Source organism: Petromyzon marinus, chromosome 37 (assembly GCF_048934315.1).
Source record: "Petromyzon marinus isolate PM22_M1 ecotype Great Lakes invasive population chromosome 37, UKy_Petmar_22M1.pri1.0, whole genome shotgun sequence".
Lineage (NCBI taxonomy): Eukaryota > Metazoa > Chordata > Hyperoartia > Petromyzontiformes > Petromyzontidae > Petromyzon > Petromyzon marinus.
In genome coordinates, this window is record NC_133703.1 from 21,799,283 (window position 1) to 21,817,070 (window position 17,788).

The following is a 17,788-nucleotide window of genomic DNA, read 5'->3' on the forward strand; positions in this document are numbered from 1 at the left end:
AAAAAATCTACAGTTCTTTGCAATGACCATATATAATTTCCTCACCACTCCAAGGAGTACAAATGGGAGAACACTGGTAGTCAGAAAACACTACAAGAGGATAAATCATGCTCAAGTTCGCACAGATGGGTACATGACCTCCGATTTCTGTACTGCCACAATACCAGCAGCCCAGTTCTGCCTTTACAAACAAAACCAGCCATGAAATAAAAGTTCGTTAACAGTGGCTTTTTCCATTTACGTAATCTTTTATTTGTCAAATTTGTAATGTTTTACAATCCACAAAGCATTACATGGTTTCAAAACAGAAATTCACACCACAAAGCAGGTATTTCTAGACTCGTGTGTGTGTGTGTGGCATCCTGTATGCTCTGCTCAACCAACTACAAAACCTGGCCTGGAAAAAAAATTCTATACCCTTTCACTGAACAGGACTGGTAACTTTGCCAAACACTTTTAACTTTCGCGTGTGCATTTACCATAGTATGTAAAAAGAAAAACTTTTCCTAACATATGCCAAGAAAACAACTGCACCCTCCGTGCAATCCCGACACCTCAGTTGTAGGTCATGTAGCGAGGGGTGGCGCTGAACTTGGCGTAGGACTTTATCACTTTGTTGACGGCCTCCAGGAAATCCTTCTCGGTGGCCACCTTGCGGCGCGCGCGGATGGCGAACATGCCGGCCTCGGTGCACACGCTGCGGATCTCCGCTCCGGTGCTGTTGGGGCAGAGTCGCGCGAGCAGCTCGAAGCGAATGTCCCTCTCCACGCTCATGGAGCGCGCGTGGATCTTGAAGATGTGCGTGCGGCCCTCGAGATCTGGCAGCCCGAACTCGATCTTGCGGTCGAGGCGGCCGGGGCGCATGAGAGCGGGGTCGAGCGTGTCGGGCCGGTTGGTGGCCATGAGCACCTTGATGTTTCCGCGCGGGTCGAAGCCGTCCAGCTGGTTGATGAGCTCCAGCATGGTGCGCTGCACCTCGTTGTCGCCGCCGGCGCCGTCGTCGAAACGCGCCCCGCCGATGGCATCGATTTCGTCGAAGAAGATGAGGCAGGCCTTCTTGGTGCGCGCCATCTCGAAGAGCTCGCGCACCATGCGGGCGCCCTCGCCCACGTACTTCTGCACCAGCTCGGAGCCGATGACGCGGATGAAGCACGCATCGGTGCGGTTGGCGACGGCGCGCGCGCACAGCGTCTTGCCCGTGCCCGGCGGCCCGAAGAGGAGCACGCCCTTGGGCGGCTCGATGCCCAGGTTGACGAAGCGCTCGGGGTGCAGCAGCGGCGTCTCCACCACCTCCCGCAGCTTTTCGATCTGCTCCTTGCAGCCACCCACGTCGCTGTACGTCACGTCGGGCTTCTCTTCCACCTGTGCGGTGCCACGCGGCAATGACGAGAGAGTCGTGAATGAATACAGGTATCACAGCTGGTCGAAAGGATGTAAATCCGTAGTCTCTTGAGGCCTCAAGAGCAATTCTATCTTAATGGAAGAGATTCGATGAGCACCCCCATTTTAGTTTTATTTGTATTAAACCCAGGTCTCATTCCTGTCTCAGTGGACTATCACCTGATGTAAGAGACCTCTCACAAATGACAGTGCATTATGTCCGATACACAACTCGGGGTTATCTTGGAGATGTCTCATCTCTCCGAGCCCAATGGTTCAAAGTGACCCATGGTCGTCTCTATCACATTCTTCACCAAATCCCAACGTTTATAATGCACATTGCTCACCATATAAGATGGTATCCTGAGCCCCATAATTCACCATGATACCATACCACATGGTCCACAATTGTTCACCATGTCCCATGGTTCACCATGCATCTTCTTTCACCATAATTCATAACCCCCACGTTCCACACCATATCGCACCTCTGATTAGCACGGTTGCATACGTACGGTGCGAAAGAAGTTCAAGATACGTACATACATAACAGGCCAGACGTGCAACAGCAAGCAGAGACATCACCTGCATCATGGTAACAGTGGGGTCGATCTTGGGCGGCAGTGGGATGTGGATCTGGTACTTGTTCCTGTCCACGCCGACCCTCATGCCCTCCTCGATGTCCGTGGGTGCCACCTGGTCGCCCAGGTCAACCACGAACTTGGCAAATTGCTTCACATTGATTATGTACTTGGCGTCTTCACCCTCGGCATTGATGATCTTGGTGCAGCGGGCCACCTGCAAGTAGCGTTGCAACAAAATCATGTTTTGCGATGCGATATTTCACATGTCGACTGTTGCAATGTCAGTTAACCGTAAGTTTGTAATTGTATTTTTAAAAAAACCCTTGGGTTAATTTGGCCGGTTTTCTATAGGGCGAGTCCTTTATAGCAATACAGCCTTAAAGTAACTTTCACTCATATTTGGTCATCTTTCCAGGTTTTGTGACAGCATGATAGACGGAGATAATGAATTAACTTAAGCTTTCAACCTCATTTGGAAAGCATACAAAATGGAAATACTCTAATTATCTTCGTGGATTTATTTTATCTAAGTACAGACACGATATTCGTCCGTTTGGGCGTTAGATGAAATATTTTGGGACATCACTTATTTGGTTTTTGTGCAGGGTTAGGGATAAAGTATTGATTTGGTTAGGATTTATGGCAACAGGTTAAAATGTAGGGGATAGGATTTTGGGTTGGGGTTAGAGTTGAGTGTGAAGGCTTAGGATGTATGGCAAGCGTCGATAGCTTTTAGTGGTTGGGTTTGTGGGGTTACAGACTGCAGTAAAAGAGAATGTTTTGTCACGAATCTGCAGGGACAAAAGAATAGGATCGGCCTTAAATTACGCCGCACCTCCACCAACATCTCGTGACACAGCAGGGTTTATTCCGCAAGCCTCTGGTCCCAAGTTGTTTCCCCCCATAAACAAATGCGCCTCGATAATACCCGCCTGGAAAGCCAATTAATTGGCTGATGGCCTAACCCATATTTGTACTTATGTGCGGAGACAATCCGACTTGTGATTTTATATACGTAATGTATTATAGACGTGCCGCCAACCTGCAGGGGCTGCTCGCTTTGCAGGGTCTGCTTGTCAGCGGCCAGGTCCCAAAGTGCAGGGGGAGCCAGCCCAGTGTCAGACTCCTTGATGCCCGTGAGCTCGTTGATTTTCTTGAGCATGGACTGCACATCTTCCTCCGCCTGCTTGGTGAGGCGGCTGTAGGCGCTCTGTCCGTAGGTCTTGAGCAGGGCGATATCGCCCTCGTCCAGGGAGCGGATCACTCGCTCACCCTCGCCATCCTCGCCGCCCTCCTTGGCCGAGTCCTTGGCCTTCACCTTGCGCTGGTCGCTGCCCAGGTAGTCCGGCATGGTTGTGTCGGGCGTGGGAGAGCGGTGGTGGTGGTGGTGGTCACGCAAATGGGAGATGTGCAGATAAGTCAGAGCAGGTCGGTGGTGGCACTATCTGTGGAGGAGGGGGGGGGAGACTCAGAACTAGGAGAGACCAAGAGAAAGACTCGGGGGAGACTCAAGAAAGGCTCGGCACTAAGAGTGAGAGACGGAAGAAGCAGAGAGACCGCTTGTGAGACGGGAATTCGAGGATTCTACGAGACTCGACTCGGAGACTCCGGAGAGGGCCTCCCGCCCAATACGAGTCCCGGAGACTCTGAGAGAACAAGCGTGGGACTCTGGGAGACTCCGACCGAGAAAGAAACTCGTAGAGGCGACAGAAGACTCCTGGTGGGTGGCACTCTGCGACGAGGGAGCAGCGGAGGCAATGACGGAGCAGAACCACGGCGACACGGGCCAGAGTCGCGCGCCGATGTCGTCGCCGGATGCACTCGCGGTGACGTCACCGTCGGCGGAACAACGTCATCGTGCTCGTGAGCCGGCTCGATGACGTCACGCAACAGTGTAAGCAGATATTGCCGCGCAGCGTGGTGGAATGACGTCTCCGCGAGGGGGCTCGATGACGTCCCGGAACACTCACGCAAGATATTACCGCGCAACGTCGGGGAGAATGACGTCATCGAGCTCGCGAGCCGGCTTGATGACGTCACGAAATCCCCATGCCAGACATCGACGTTCGGCGGAGTGACGTCACGGGCATCGCCTTATGTACGTGACGTCGCCTCAATGCGACAAGGGGGAGAAATGTGCGTTCGGTGACGTCACGACGCGATGACGATGTTGCTGCTGTCCATGCGTTAATTAGTGGAGTTGATTGAGCGGTGAGCTCTCCAACACACACAAACATCACTGGCTGTTGTTACCGTACACACCTATAGTACACGTGGACAGACTTATACCCTTTGGTCTATCCACTGCTGGATAAGGGCCTCCCCGCGCCGCGTGCGGGCCTACTGAACGCCTGTGAAAAAGAGCTTGATAGCTAATCGGATTCCTCCGGTAGAAGTATTCCGGGTCGTACGGGTACGACACCAAGGTCGGTCAGTGCGGGTTTGTGAAAGTGCGGTGCCTCGAAGTGCACCTAGCCTGGCACGAGCGCCGTGGTGACGTGACCGCCGCTTCGTGGTGAACGGCGGTTGTGAAAGCGGTGGGAGCATAGAAGTACCGTACAACGCAAGTTTCTACAGTGTTTGACTGTAGTATGCTGTGCTATATTCTGCACGCTTATACAGTATGTATAGATGTGTCATGTTCCATTATGTATACTGGGTGTGATGTAAAAGTGTTGCCTCGAAGTGCACCGAGCCTGGTACGAGCGCTACGGTGTGTGTCTGTCGCACAGAGATGGACAAAAGGAGTCGTCCCCGTGTACAGGGGGGATGGGCGACGCCAGCCACCAACAACAAATCTCGTCCACCTGCAGGTTCCTCTGTTACAGTCACCCCTAGCGAGCATACACCACCTATCAGTCACCCCTAGCCTCGTCCACCTATCAGTCAACCCTAGCCTCGTCCACCTATCAGTCACCCCTAGCCTCGTCCACCTATCAGTCACCCCTAGACTCGTCCACCTATCAGTCACCCCTAGCCTCGTCCACCTATAAGTCACCCCTAGCCTCGTCCACCTATCAGTCACCCCTAGCCTCGTCCACCTATCAGTCACCCCTAGCCTCGTCCACCTATCAGTCACCCCTAGCCTCGTCCACGTATCAGTCACCCCTAGACTCGTCCACCTATCAGTCACCCCTAGCCTCGTCCACCTATCAGTCACCCCTAGCATCGTCCACCTATCAGTCACCCCTAGCCTCGTCCACCTATCAGTCACCCCTAGCCTCGTCCACCTATCAGTCACCCCTAGCCTCGTCCACCTATTAGTCACCTCGAGCCTCGTCCACCTATCAGTCACCCCTAGCCTCGTCCACGTATCAGTCACCCCTAGACTCGTCCACCTATCAGTCACCCCTAGCCTCGTCCACCTATCAGTCACCCTTAGCCTCGTCCACCTATCAGTCACCCCTAGCCTCGTCCACCTATCAGTCACCCCTAGCCTCGTCCACCTATCAGTCACCCTTAGCCTCGTCCACCTATCAGTCACCCCTAGCCTCGTCCACCTATCAGTCACCCCTAGCCTCGTCCACCTATCAGTCACCCTTAGCCTCGTCCACCTATCAGTCACCCCTAGCCTCGTCCACCTATCAGTCACCCCTAGCCTCGTCCACCTATCAGTCACCCCTAGACTCGTCCACCTATCAGTCACCCCTAGCGTCGTCCACCTATCAGTCACCCCTAGCCTCGTCCACCTATCAGTCACCCTTAGCCTCGTCCACCTATCAGTCACCCCTAGCCTCGTCCACCTATCAGTCACCCCTAGCCTCGTCCACCTATCAGTCACCCCTAGCCTCGTCCACCTATCAGTCACCCTTAGCCTCGTCCACCTATCAGTCACCCCTAGCCTCGTCCACCTATCAGTCACCCCTAGCCTCGTCCACCTATCAGTCACCCCTAGCCTCGTCCACCTATCAGTCACCCCTAGCCTCGTCCACCTATCAGTCAGCCCGAGCCTCGTCCACCTATCAGTCACCCCTAGCCTCGTCCACCTATCAGTCACCCCTAGCCTAGTCCACCTATCAGTCACCCCTAGCCTAGTCCACCTCTTAGTCAGCCCGAGCCTCGTCCACCTATCAGTCAGCCCGAGCCTCGTCCACCTATCAATCACCCCTAGCCTAGTCCACCTATCAGTCACCCCTAGCCTAGTCTACCTATCAGTCAGCCCGAGCTTCGTCCACCTATCAGCCAGCCCGAGCCTCGTCCATCTATCAGTCACCCCTAGCCTAGTCCACCTATCAGTCACCCCTAGCCTCGTCCACCTATCAGTCACCCCTAGCTTAGTCCACCTATCAGTCAGCCCGAGCCTAGTCTGCCTATCATAGTCACCCCTAGCCTCGTCCACCTATCAGTAACCCCTAGACTGGTCCACCTATCGTAGTCACCCCTTGCATAGACCACTGATGTTAGTCACCCCTAGGCGAGACTACATTCAGGTACAGTAATTTATCATAGTCACCTTAGCCTAGTACACCTACTGATACCTCTGGCATAGTCACCCCTGGTCTAGTCCACCTACATATACCTCAACGATGGCCACCCAGAGCTTATTAAACCGGCATGAACACAGGTGGAGAGAAGGAGCGGTGGTGCAGTGGTTAGGGGCCGTCCATAAATGACGTCACGCACCTAGGGGGAGGGGGGGGGGTCAGATATTTGTGACGATGTGTGACGAGAGGGGCGGGTTGATAAATGTGACGTCACATAAAAATGCGCAACTTTAAATAAATATAGACAACACGTTCTACCTAATTAAATAGACTTTTTAATAAATGTTTTTTCCTACAACATCTAAGTGCAGCGCCACATTAAATACGCACTATAATGACAATAGTTTAAAGCGATTTGAAGCATGTTTTATTTTTGGAGGGGGGGGGCAGAACTTTGTGACGTCATATTTGAGGGGGGGTCTGACTTGTTGTGACGCCGTGTGACGAGGGGGGGGGGGTCAAAAATCGTCAAAAATCGCGTGACGTCATTTATGGACGGCCCCTTAGCACATTGCACTAAATGCAATTCCTGGTCATCTTTGGCGAGTGATTTCTGTATCGGTCCCAGGTGCCCGGAGAGGTCTTCATCAGCGAGTGGATTGACAACGGGCTGAAACCTTTTGTAATCATCAACAGTTTCTGGTGAACACGGGCGTGAATTGTGACAGCATTGTTTTACTTCGTGTTCCTCTAGCCTCTCAACAAGTGACAAAGGCACCCATCTCTGCACCAAAGCAGAACAACGCCGAAACTCAAGATGGGAAGTTTGTGTATGTGGACCCAGAGAAAGTGAGTATCATGCTAAGACAATTGTACATTAAAAGCCACGTGTTTCAAGCTGTTTGGGAAACATAATTATCCTTGTGTAGGTACATAAGCTAGTGGTGGGTCACACACAATGCTGTGAAACTCCCTTCCCGTGGGTGTTGACGTACCAGACCTTGGCTTGCCAGGTAAAAGCTGTACAGAAAGTGTGGACTTATCTCCATCTTTCCCATTTGTTTGGGATAGAGCGCTGCCCCCTCGCATGCGTGGGGTTTCTGCAGGTGCTCCAGTTTACTCCCACAAGTATAAATACTTGTGAATTTACTGCGTGTTTGCGGATTGCACAACATTGTGTAATGCTGCAGGAAATGATGTTTTATCACTATTATAGGCTTGATGGTGCCTGCCTGTCATCCAGTGGTTAGGAGGCAAGGATGGGTGGCTCACTTCATGAAACTTCCTAACTTGAGAGACAGCGCGGAAATGTCAGTACAGCAAATTCTATGAGCAATATAGGCAGGCTACACTAGACTCAGCCGTGTTACGTATCTTGGTGCACGAAGGGAGAGGATCATTATTGAACAATAGATTGGGTACATCTTGACAAGAGATAGAGACTCAGGCACTGCGAGTTATGGTGACATTCATCCCTCAACCTATTTGCGTAACTCCAGACTTTGAGCCATTGTATGATGCTTGTATCGTGCCTGTTAATATGCCTTTTAAATTTCGATTTAAAGCTTTCGTGACTGCAGGGATTCATCTTCTTGGTTCTTTCGGTAAGGTCACGTAGAATGGAAATAAAATAATGAAATAAAATAATAAAATTCTCACGACGTTTCGGCCACAACACAAGGCCACTTCGTCGTGAGAATGTTATTTCATTATTTTATTTCCATTCTACGTGACTTTACCGAAAGAACCAAGAAGATGCCTTTTAAAGTTTACTTTTAATGTGTTAACAGCCTCTGAGAAGAGCACCTGATGTAAAAGTCATTAAGTGAGTAAAATCCGCACATTGTTTTTTTACAGAAATACAAACAACTATCTCAAGTAGACTACGGTATTAAAATCTAATGTGCATTTCATTGTGACAATGACATTTGTGATTTGTGCTTTCCTTCTAAAGCGTGGCTGGTGACTACGAGATCAGCACGGGCCCTACTGGTGTGTCCAGGTAGGAATTGACGTTGATGTTCATCGGCGCATTGTACGGCCCATCTGTATATTTGACAATTTTGACAATTTGTCATCGCCATCTTCTTGACCTCTGTTATTTCCTTGGCATATTTTTTACGCGAGGTCTCAAATTGTGTAACACACATTGTACTGCTCAGTATAAGACGTACAGCCAGTGTATAGGAATAGACATTGTTTCGTGTGTGTGTGTGTGTGTTTATACAAGTGTACGGGTGTTTGACATATATATACACACCCACACACATAGCTTACTGGCTTGGGGAGGCCTTCATCCAGCATTGGACTGACCAGGGCTGTGCGAATGTGCTGGGTGTCTTGCAGCCTGCGGCTCTTTCCTGGATTTGTTGAGCGCGCCGAGGCCGACTGGATGTTCGAGCAGCTTGCGGCCGAGATCCCATGGGGGCAAAGGACGTACACCAAGCACGGTGCCGCTCGCCGTCTGTGCATGATTTCACCTGGCGTGTGCCTCTCGGCCATCCATTCATCACGCATGGTCAGCGAAGGGCTGATTGCGCCAACGTGTGACCTCTTGCGACAGCATTCGCTTAAACTGCTCTTGCTGCTGTACGCCGGCGTCTCGAGTGATTTGTCTGATCCACGGATCACGGGGGGTGTGGGGGGCAACCACGGTGGGCGGCGCCATTCCTTTGAGGGTCGCAGTTCCACTTCGGACGTCAACCGCCAGTCGGAGTGAGCGCGCAATTTGCTGCTGGAGTTTTCGCATCAAGAAGGGGCGACGTGTCCACAAAGTGACACAGCCGTCTCCCTCGAACTAAGCTCTCAATCGCTCGGAGACCGGTTGTAGATGCAATGATGACATTTCTGATGAAGTCTCATCCAGCAGTGTTTCATATTATCATGGTCATCGTGTAAATGCCTGAGGCTCAGGGCCAAGCTTCAGCAACTTTTGGATTCTTTGGGATTATTGTGAATGCCAGATGCCCATTTAAACTATAAACTAAATATTTTTTTTATTTTACCAGGTAAGGCCCACTGAGCTATATACGCTATATAGCTATTTTTCGGAAGCGACCTGGCCACAAATGATATCTCAACGAAGTGGCTTATCACGTGACAATGTATAGCCCCCGAATACTCTTTTAAACCCGTGATGTTTCTCAATGTGGAGATCAAAACTGGAGGACCCAGAGAAAAAGCCACATGGCCACGGACGATGATGAAAACTCCAAGTATACAGGCGTCAGGGTTGGGATCGAACCCATGAACTCCTGTATACCAGGCGAGGTAGTTAACATCTCGCCACGGGAGCACCCATATGGCCAGACTATGGTTTGTTTAGGATCCTTAGAAAAAATTAATGCCCGAGGCTTAAAAGACCAAACTTAGGCATCTATAGGATTCTTACGGAGGTACTTCACAGAGTGCCATTCCTAGTTCCTAGTTCGTACTAACTAAGCATCACATAGTTGTTATTAACCTCGGGTCTTTGAACTTGTCATGTGGAGCAGGGGTGACGAGTCTGGAGCCCCGGCTGACGTGCTGGTACGGGGATCATCCCTACACCTACTCGCGGCTCACCATGGAAGCCAACCCACATGTGAGTGTAAACACTCGCACACAATCACAGCTTCAAGCAAACACTGTGCCTTCATGTGCACGTAGCAAATCATTACACCGAGTCCCCTAAAGAAATCTCTATTGTAGGTTGAGCGCCTCCTCTGGACAACTCTATTACCCAATGCTGGAGCTTGTCTTCAGGCACACGGCAACACAGGAAGATATTCCGCTGCAAAACAAATACAAAGTGTTATGATGACACTCGATTGTGTTTGCGGTCGACTTCCCATGCATTTTGTCAGCGGTTAAGGGATGCCTGCACAAGGTGGTACATGCACAGTAGTGCAACCTTAGTGCACACAATAAGTCTTTTCAAATTAAAATTTAAATAATGATAATGCTTTGAATGACCCAGAAAGGCTTCACTAAGTCTCATAACTTTTTATCAGCAGGGTCCTGCATTGCAATTTTTTAGCCAGTTTCTTTTATGCTTGCTGACGAGGGCCGGAAAGCGAGAACCCTTCAAGACCTCCTCCTCGTGTTCCTCTTGCCCTCGTGTGTGCGTGCCTGAGGCTAATAGAGCCACACTAAAGCACGCATAGGGTTCAGTGGGAATGCCCAAGCGCAAGAGCACCAGATGAAGGCATCTTTAGGATATTTTTTAGGGTTCACTTTTAATATTCAAGACTCTAAAAGCCAGGGTAAGGCATATTTAGCATTATTAAGATTCAGTGTTCATGCCAGAGGCCCTGCGAGCTAAACCACGGCACATTTACGATTCCTTCTCACCCAAAATGAGGCCACTTGAAGACCCTTTCCCTCCTGTTGCTCTCGTCCAACGTCTGTGTCCCTGTGTTGCCGGCGGCGTCCCCTAGTGGCATCCGCTGGTGACGATGCTGCGCGACCGCATCGCGGAGGTCACGGGGGTGCAGTGCAACTCGGTGCTCGCCAACTGGTACCGCAACGAGCACGACAGCGTGGACTGGCACTGCGACGACGAGCCCGACCTGGGCCCCCAGCCGTCCATCGCCTCCCTCAGCTTGGGCGAGATGCGCTCCTTCGAGCTGCGCAAGAAGCCCCCGCCGGTGGGTGAATCGTGCGTGGGCACTAGACGACTCGTTCGTTAAATCCTTCGCTCGTTCGTTTGTTCGGCTCTCTCGATTTGTTTTTTGGGTTCTGCCACCTGTTGCCTGGCGTGATGTCCGACGTTTCGCTGCGCTCGCTTCTTCTTGGCCACAGAGACTGCATTGGTATACTTGGGGGCCGCACAGAACCGGAAATTCAGTTCGTGAAATAAGTTGCCAGCAAGCGTATAGAAAAGATCGGACATTGTGCCGAACAATACGCGATACAGCTCATAAACCCATCAGAGGGTGATGTGTTAATTGCTCATCATTTCACGTGTTTATGCCTTATACATCCCTTTGCTATAATGCAACTTTAACAGGAAAACCATCAACAGTGCACGTCGCTGAGTCTTGAGGCTCCGTTTGAGGAGCGTCCCTTAATACAAAAGTTCAATGTCAAAGGGCACTTTTAGAGCAGTGACGCGAGCAAAGAGCGATGTTCTGGAGTCGTTCACGTTGGCACACGATTCTGTGCCAGGAGGATGAAGGGGACTTCACCTACGTGGAGCGTCTACGCGTTCCTCTAGGCCACGGCGATCTCATTCTCATGTTCGGGGCCTTGCAGGACGACTGGCAGGTAAGCACTACAGCCTGCCACACGCAAGAAGAAGACCCCCCCCCCCCCTCCATAACTACTACCACAGAGGCAACTTAGTTTGTAGACACCAGGGTACTGTATGTAGTTACATTGGAGAAACCAAACGCCATGTCTCGGACCGCATTCGTGAACACAAAGCAGACCTTAAACACGGTAGGACCAACACCTCGGCCGTGGCAGATCATTGTTATAATTCAGTAGGCTCACATGACATTGACTTTTCCAAGACAGAGGTTCTTTGTAAGCCATCTGGCTACCATGTGAGATTCGTTCATGAGGCTATCCACATATACAAGCACAGAGACAATTTCAACCGAGAAGATGGATTCTGGCTTAGCAATCATTGGAAAGATTTGATAAACCATTTCAGGTCTTAATTGATTGTTCACGCTTACAGTGGCTTTCAGACAGCATACATTAATTCTTCGTCTCCCCCCTCCTCTTTTCAGAACATAGATGGACTAGTCCTTCTAAATAAACTGCCAAATCGCTGCGCGTGGCGCTGACGTTTTTTTATAAATAAGTACACCGTTTAAAAATAAATAAATTTATGCAAACCGGCACACCTGATGACGACCGTTTGTGTTATGGTCGAAAAACGTTGTGAGAATTTTTATTGTTATATATATTTTATTTTTTTATTGTTTCCCTTCAACGTGACTTTACCGAAAGAGCTAAGAATATGAATGTCTGCAGTCACGAAAGCTTTAAATCAAAATGCGCTTACGTGCATACATGCATAAAAATAAACACGCGCGTGCGGACACCAATGTACAGTGAGAGAAAAAAGTATTTGATCCCCTGCTGATTTTGTACGTTTGCCCACTGACAAAGAAATGATCAGTTTATAATTTTAATGGTAGGTGTATTTGAACAGTGAGAGACAGAATAACAACAACAAAATCCAGAAAAACGCATGTCAAAAATGTTATAAATTTATTTGCATTTTAATGAGGGAAATAAGTAATTGACCCCTCTGCAAAACATGACTTAGTACTTGGTGGCAAAACCCTTGTTGGCAATCACAGAGGTCAGACGTTTCTTGTAGTTGGCCACCCGGTTTGTGCACATCTCAGGAGGGATTTTATCATACTCCTCTTTGCAGATCTTCTCCAAGTCATTAAGGTTTCGAGGCTGACGTTTGGCAACTCGAACCTTCAGCTCCCTCCACAGATTTTCTATGGGATTAAGGTCTGGAGACTGGCTAGGCCACTCCAGGACCTTAATGTGCTTCTTCTTGAGCCACTCCTTTGTTGCCTTGGCCATGTGTTTTGGGTCATTGTCATGCTGGAATACCCATCCACGACCCATTTTCAATGCCCTGGCTGAGGGAAGGAGGTTCTCACCCAAGATTTGACGGTACATGGCCCCATCCATCGTCCCTTTGATACGGTGAAGTTGTCCTGTCCCCTTAGCAGAAAAACACCCCCAAAGCATAATGTTTCCACCTCCATGTTTGACGGTGGGGATGGTGTTCTTGGGGTCATAGGCAGCATTCCTCCTCCTCCAAACGCGGCGAGTTGAGTTGATGCCAAAGAGCTCCATTTTGGTCTCATCTGACCACAACACTTTCACCCAGTTGTCCTCTGAATCATTCCAGATGTTCATTGGCAAACTTCAGACGGGCATGTATATGTGCTTTCTTGAGCAGGGGGACCTTGCGGGCGCTGCAGGATTTCAGTCCTTCACGGCGTATTGTGTTACCAATTGTTTTAATGATGACTATGGTCCCAGCTGCCTTGAGATCATTGACAAGATCCTCCCGTGTAGTTCTGGGCTGATTCCTCACCGTTCTCATGATCATTGCAACTCCACGAGGTAAGATCTTGCATGGAGCCCCAGGCCGAGGGAGATTGACAGTTATTTTGTGTTTCTTCCATTTGCGAATAATCGCACCAACTGTTGTCACCTTCTCACCAAGCTGCTTGGCAATGGTCTTGTAGCCCATTCCAGCCTTGTGTAGGTCTACAATCTTGTCCCTGACATCCTTGGAGAGCTCTTTGGTCTTGGCCATGGTGGAGAGTTTGGAATATGATTGATTGCTTCTGTGGACAGGTGTCTTTTATACAGGTAACAAGCTGAGATTAGGAGCATTCCCTTTAAGAGTGTGCTCCTAATCTCAGCTCGTTACCTGTATAAAAGACACCTGGGAGCCAGAAATCTTTCTGATTGAGAGGGGGTCAAATAGTTATTTCCCTCATTAAAATGCAAATCAATTTATTACATTTTTGACATGCGTTTTTCTGGATTTTCTTGTTGTTATTCTGTCTCTCACTGTTCAAATAAACCTACCATGAAAATTATAGACTGATCATTTCTTTATCAGTGGGAAAACGTACAAAATCAGCAGGGGATCAATTACTTTTTTCCCTCACTGCATACACACTTATACACGGAGACATATGCCCTTGAAGATATCTGTACTGCCACTTATCAAGTTTTCAAATACCGATTGTATCGTTCAATTAAATTAGTTTTGTATTTTTCTATTAGATTATATCGAGTTTGGGCAGGATACATCGCTAGAAGGGGGGATGATTGCCGATGGACGAGACTGGTGATGGAATAGCAGCCAAAGGAGGGGACACACCCGGGATGACTATCACGGCTGACGTGGAGCGGTGAGGTGAGCTCCTCTGCGGGAGCGATATGGATTACGGCGTCACAAGACCGTGACGGATGGCAACAATGCAGGGATTCCTTCATCTAGCAGTGGATAGATCATGCCTGTTGCTGTTAATGATTATAAAAGCTTAGGGCTGAAAACAACCCAGTATACTTATGACGATCCCCACCTGACCCCCCCCCCCCCCTCCGTGTCCCCCTGACAGCATCGAGTTCCCAAGGAATACCACAGCCGGGCTGGCAGAATAAACCTCACCTACCGCACCATCTACCCCAACAAGACCGCACACACCTGAGCAAGGACGTCTCCCTGGGCCGAAGATCGTCCAGAATGGATGTCGGCGTCAGGCCCGTTGGCATCTGAGACGTTCACTTACCAAGGAGGTGGCTGGCTGGCTGAGAAGGCAAATGACCGTGTCCTGGCCAGGAATCAGACTCTGGTTGTCAAGGTCATAGCGCACTGTGCGTAAACCCAATGCACCACCGCTTTACTCATGTTTCCATTGTAAGACTGTGTTCATGATGGATGTGTTGATATACAGTGCATAAAAAACACACATTTTTCAGAGAGGTAGGCAACTATTGGTTCCATATGCAGCCAGGAGCATTCCTCAGTGTTTTTTGAGACCACAGCTAGAATCACCTTCTCCGAGTTATCCTCGCCGCCGCCTTGTCAACGTGTTGTTGCTTAAGCAATAAAGCCACACATCTGTAACGTTGTTACTACAGGAGGTGGCCAGATGGCTCAGGAATTAGAGCGCTGAGTTGACACTAGTGGGGTTCTGGGTTCGGATCCAGATACCGTCCACCTGTGAAGTTGCTATAAAACGACATTTACCTGGAAGATTGTGTGCGTGCTGCATTGATGTGCCTGAGTTAAAAGTTGCTTAATAACTGTTATTTATTTTTATAAAAGTCGCTTGCAAAAATCGAGAACATGGATTAACAGGTGGAAGTCTTTCCAAATGTTTGTGTAGCCAACCTGTAAAACAGGATGGATGCGTCCATAATAGAGGTTTTTGGTATTCTTAGCTCACGAAAGCTTTAAATCAGAGGTTTTTGGGTTAGATCGCTTAAATATAAATGTGTCGTTAAACTCGCCACCGCCCGACACAGCCAATTAGTGAGGGTATTCACGTAAACAAATTCGCTACTAGTACAGCACATTAGTGACTAACCTCCTTTGAAAGGATGAATATGTATATGTCCTTCATAACATATGGATTGAATATAATTTGGACACAATTAAGAATGTTCAATTTGAAATAAAGCTACACCTTATGGACTCTATTAAACTTCAGACAGTTATAATCGTGATGCAAACACGAAAACTGCATCACATGGCGGGAGCGGTGGCTGTTAAAGATAATTCCATATTGGAAATTTCTTTGTTTGCTCAAGTTAGCAAATCAAGGTTTCATCCAAATAAACCGATGCCTCATTGGATGAAACAAACTTTGGTGATGCTTCGTCCGGCAGCGGCGCACACCGCACCTCCGTTTAGCGCTGTTGGCTACGTGCGGTGCGAAAGAAGCTCAACATACACGCATTAAGCATACATACACCGCACCTCCGATTAGCGTGGTTGACTATGTACTGCAAGAAAGAAGTTCAGCATACATATGTACAGGCGCAGTCAACGAAAAACGCTCAACGCATTCGTCAATAACAACTGTGGCTTTAAAAGGGAAACTATGAACGGTGACGTTTCGGGCAATGGCCCTTCATAGTGCATAGAGAGTCTAGAGAGACACGGCTTCGCTGTGCTGTGAGATTCTGCACATTGATTCGTACCTCGCTTCTGTGGATACTTGGAACCGGATTCCGCTGGCCCAGAAACAGCCTTGAAGCTGCACCAGATCATCGTATACGTGTGTTATGAAGATGGCCATTACCCGAAACGTCACCTTTTCTTTTGAGGCAGTGTTATTGATGAATGTGTAAAGTGTGTTATTTTTTGTGAGTCCTTTATTGGACACCCACTGTTGGGAGGTGCTTCGCATAGCTCCCCAAAGTGTTTTTGGAAGCATGTGGACATACCACATGCCACGTTGTTTTGGCTTCCAAACTACATTTCACATTCTTGACAGCTGGCGTTGCAAGGTACTGGAGGGTCAGAATCCAAGTCTCATTTGTGACCAGGCAGCAGACCCCTTGCTTGCCTCCTGTCGCTCAGATGGTGAGACTCCTCTCGATCGTGAACAGTCAACCACTGCCACCAGTCAACCACTGCCACCGCATTCAACCACCACAGTCAACCACTGTCACCACATTCAACCACCACATTCAACCACCACAGTCAACCACTGCCACCACAGTTAACCACCACAGTCAACCACTGTCACCACATTCAACCACCACATTCAACCACCACATTCAACCACTGTCACCACATTCAACCACCACATTCAACCACCACAGTCAACCACTGCCACCACAGTTAACCACCACAGTCAACCACTGTCACCACATTCAACCACCATATTCAACCACCACAGTCAACCACTGTCACCACAGTCAACCACCACAGTCAACCACTGTCACCACATTCAACCACCACATTCAACCACCACAGTCAACCACTGCCACCATATTCAATCACCACAGTCAACCACTGCCACCACAGTCAACCACTGTCACCACATTCAACCACCACATTCAACCACCACAATCAACCACTGCCACCACAGTCAACCACTGTCACCACATTCAACCACCACAGTCAACCACTGTCACCACATTCAACCACCACAGTCAACCACTGTCACCACAGTCAACCACCACAGTCAACCACTGCCACCACATTCAACCACCACAGTCAACCACTGTCACCACAGTTAACCACCACAGTCAACTACTCACCACAGTCAACCACTGCTTGCACATTCAACCACCACAGTCAACCACTGTCACCACATTCAACCACCAGTCAACTACTCACCACAGTTATCTACCACAGTCAACCACTGCCACCATATTCAGCCACCACATTCAACCACTGCCACCACAGTGAACCACTGCCACCACAGTCAACCACCACAGCCAACCACTGCCACCGCAGTCAACTACCACAGCCAGCCACCACAGTTAACCACTGCCACCACAGTCAACCACCACAGCCAGCCACCACAGTCAACCACTGCACACCACAGTAAACCACCACAGTCAACCTCCACCATCAATGATCCAATCCGGTGGGGTGATTCACTCACTTGCACAGCCGGATGGTACGACCAAAAAGCCCATCATACCTGGTGGGTGCATACACCAGTTTCTAGTTTAGCAATTAAATCACGATGACGCTCAGAACGGTGGCACGGGTCGGGTTCGTTGCACTGTGTCGCAGGTGCCCCTAGCAGCTCAAGCCAGCAGGGGTCGCACGCGCAACAGTGACTCGTCCACGACTCCACGGACGCCACTGGATGACAGCAGGCGTCTGGGTGACAGCAGGCGTCTGGGTGACGACAGGCGTCTGCCATCCAAATCTGCAGGAAACTTTATACTCTG

At 49.4% G+C, this 17,788-nt stretch overlaps 2 protein-coding genes across 5 annotated transcripts; one reads left to right on the plus strand and one right to left on the minus strand.

Annotated features, from left to right (window-relative positions):
- Positions 1 to 228: 228 nt before the first annotated feature.
- PSMC2 (proteasome 26S subunit, ATPase 2) lies at positions 229 to 3,835 on the minus strand. Its single transcript, XM_032967117.2, has 3 exons — positions 3,007 to 3,835; positions 1,966 to 2,178; positions 229 to 1,362 (listed from the first exon to the last, which is right to left on the minus strand). The coding sequence occupies exons 1-3, from the start codon at positions 3,313 to 3,315 to the stop codon at positions 556 to 558; spliced, it is 1,329 nt and encodes a 442-aa protein (XP_032823008.1). The 5' UTR covers positions 3,316 to 3,835; the 3' UTR covers positions 229 to 555.
- Positions 3,836 to 4,051: 216 nt separating this feature from the next.
- On the plus strand, positions 4,052 to 15,217 carry ALKBH3 (alkB homolog 3, alpha-ketoglutarate dependent dioxygenase). 4 transcript variants are annotated; one of them, XM_032967118.2, is made up of 10 exons: positions 4,052 to 4,175; positions 4,697 to 4,777; positions 7,143 to 7,237; positions 8,179 to 8,213; positions 8,343 to 8,390; positions 8,735 to 8,838; positions 9,883 to 9,971; positions 10,807 to 11,016; positions 11,537 to 11,635; positions 14,488 to 15,217. In XM_032967118.2, exons 2-10 carry the CDS (start codon positions 4,699 to 4,701, stop codon positions 14,575 to 14,577), a joined length of 849 nt encoding a protein of 282 aa, XP_032823009.2. In that variant the 5' UTR covers positions 4,052 to 4,175; positions 4,697 to 4,698; the 3' UTR covers positions 14,578 to 15,217. The 4 variants fall into 4 exon arrangements, with proteins under 4 accessions (XP_032823009.2, XP_032823010.2, XP_075928558.1 ...); XM_032967119.2 differs by lacking the exon at positions 4,052 to 4,175 and adding an exon at positions 4,190 to 4,390; XM_076072443.1 differs by lacking the exon at positions 4,052 to 4,175 and adding an exon at positions 4,190 to 4,377.
- The last annotated feature ends 2,571 nt before the right edge of the window (positions 15,218 to 17,788 follow it).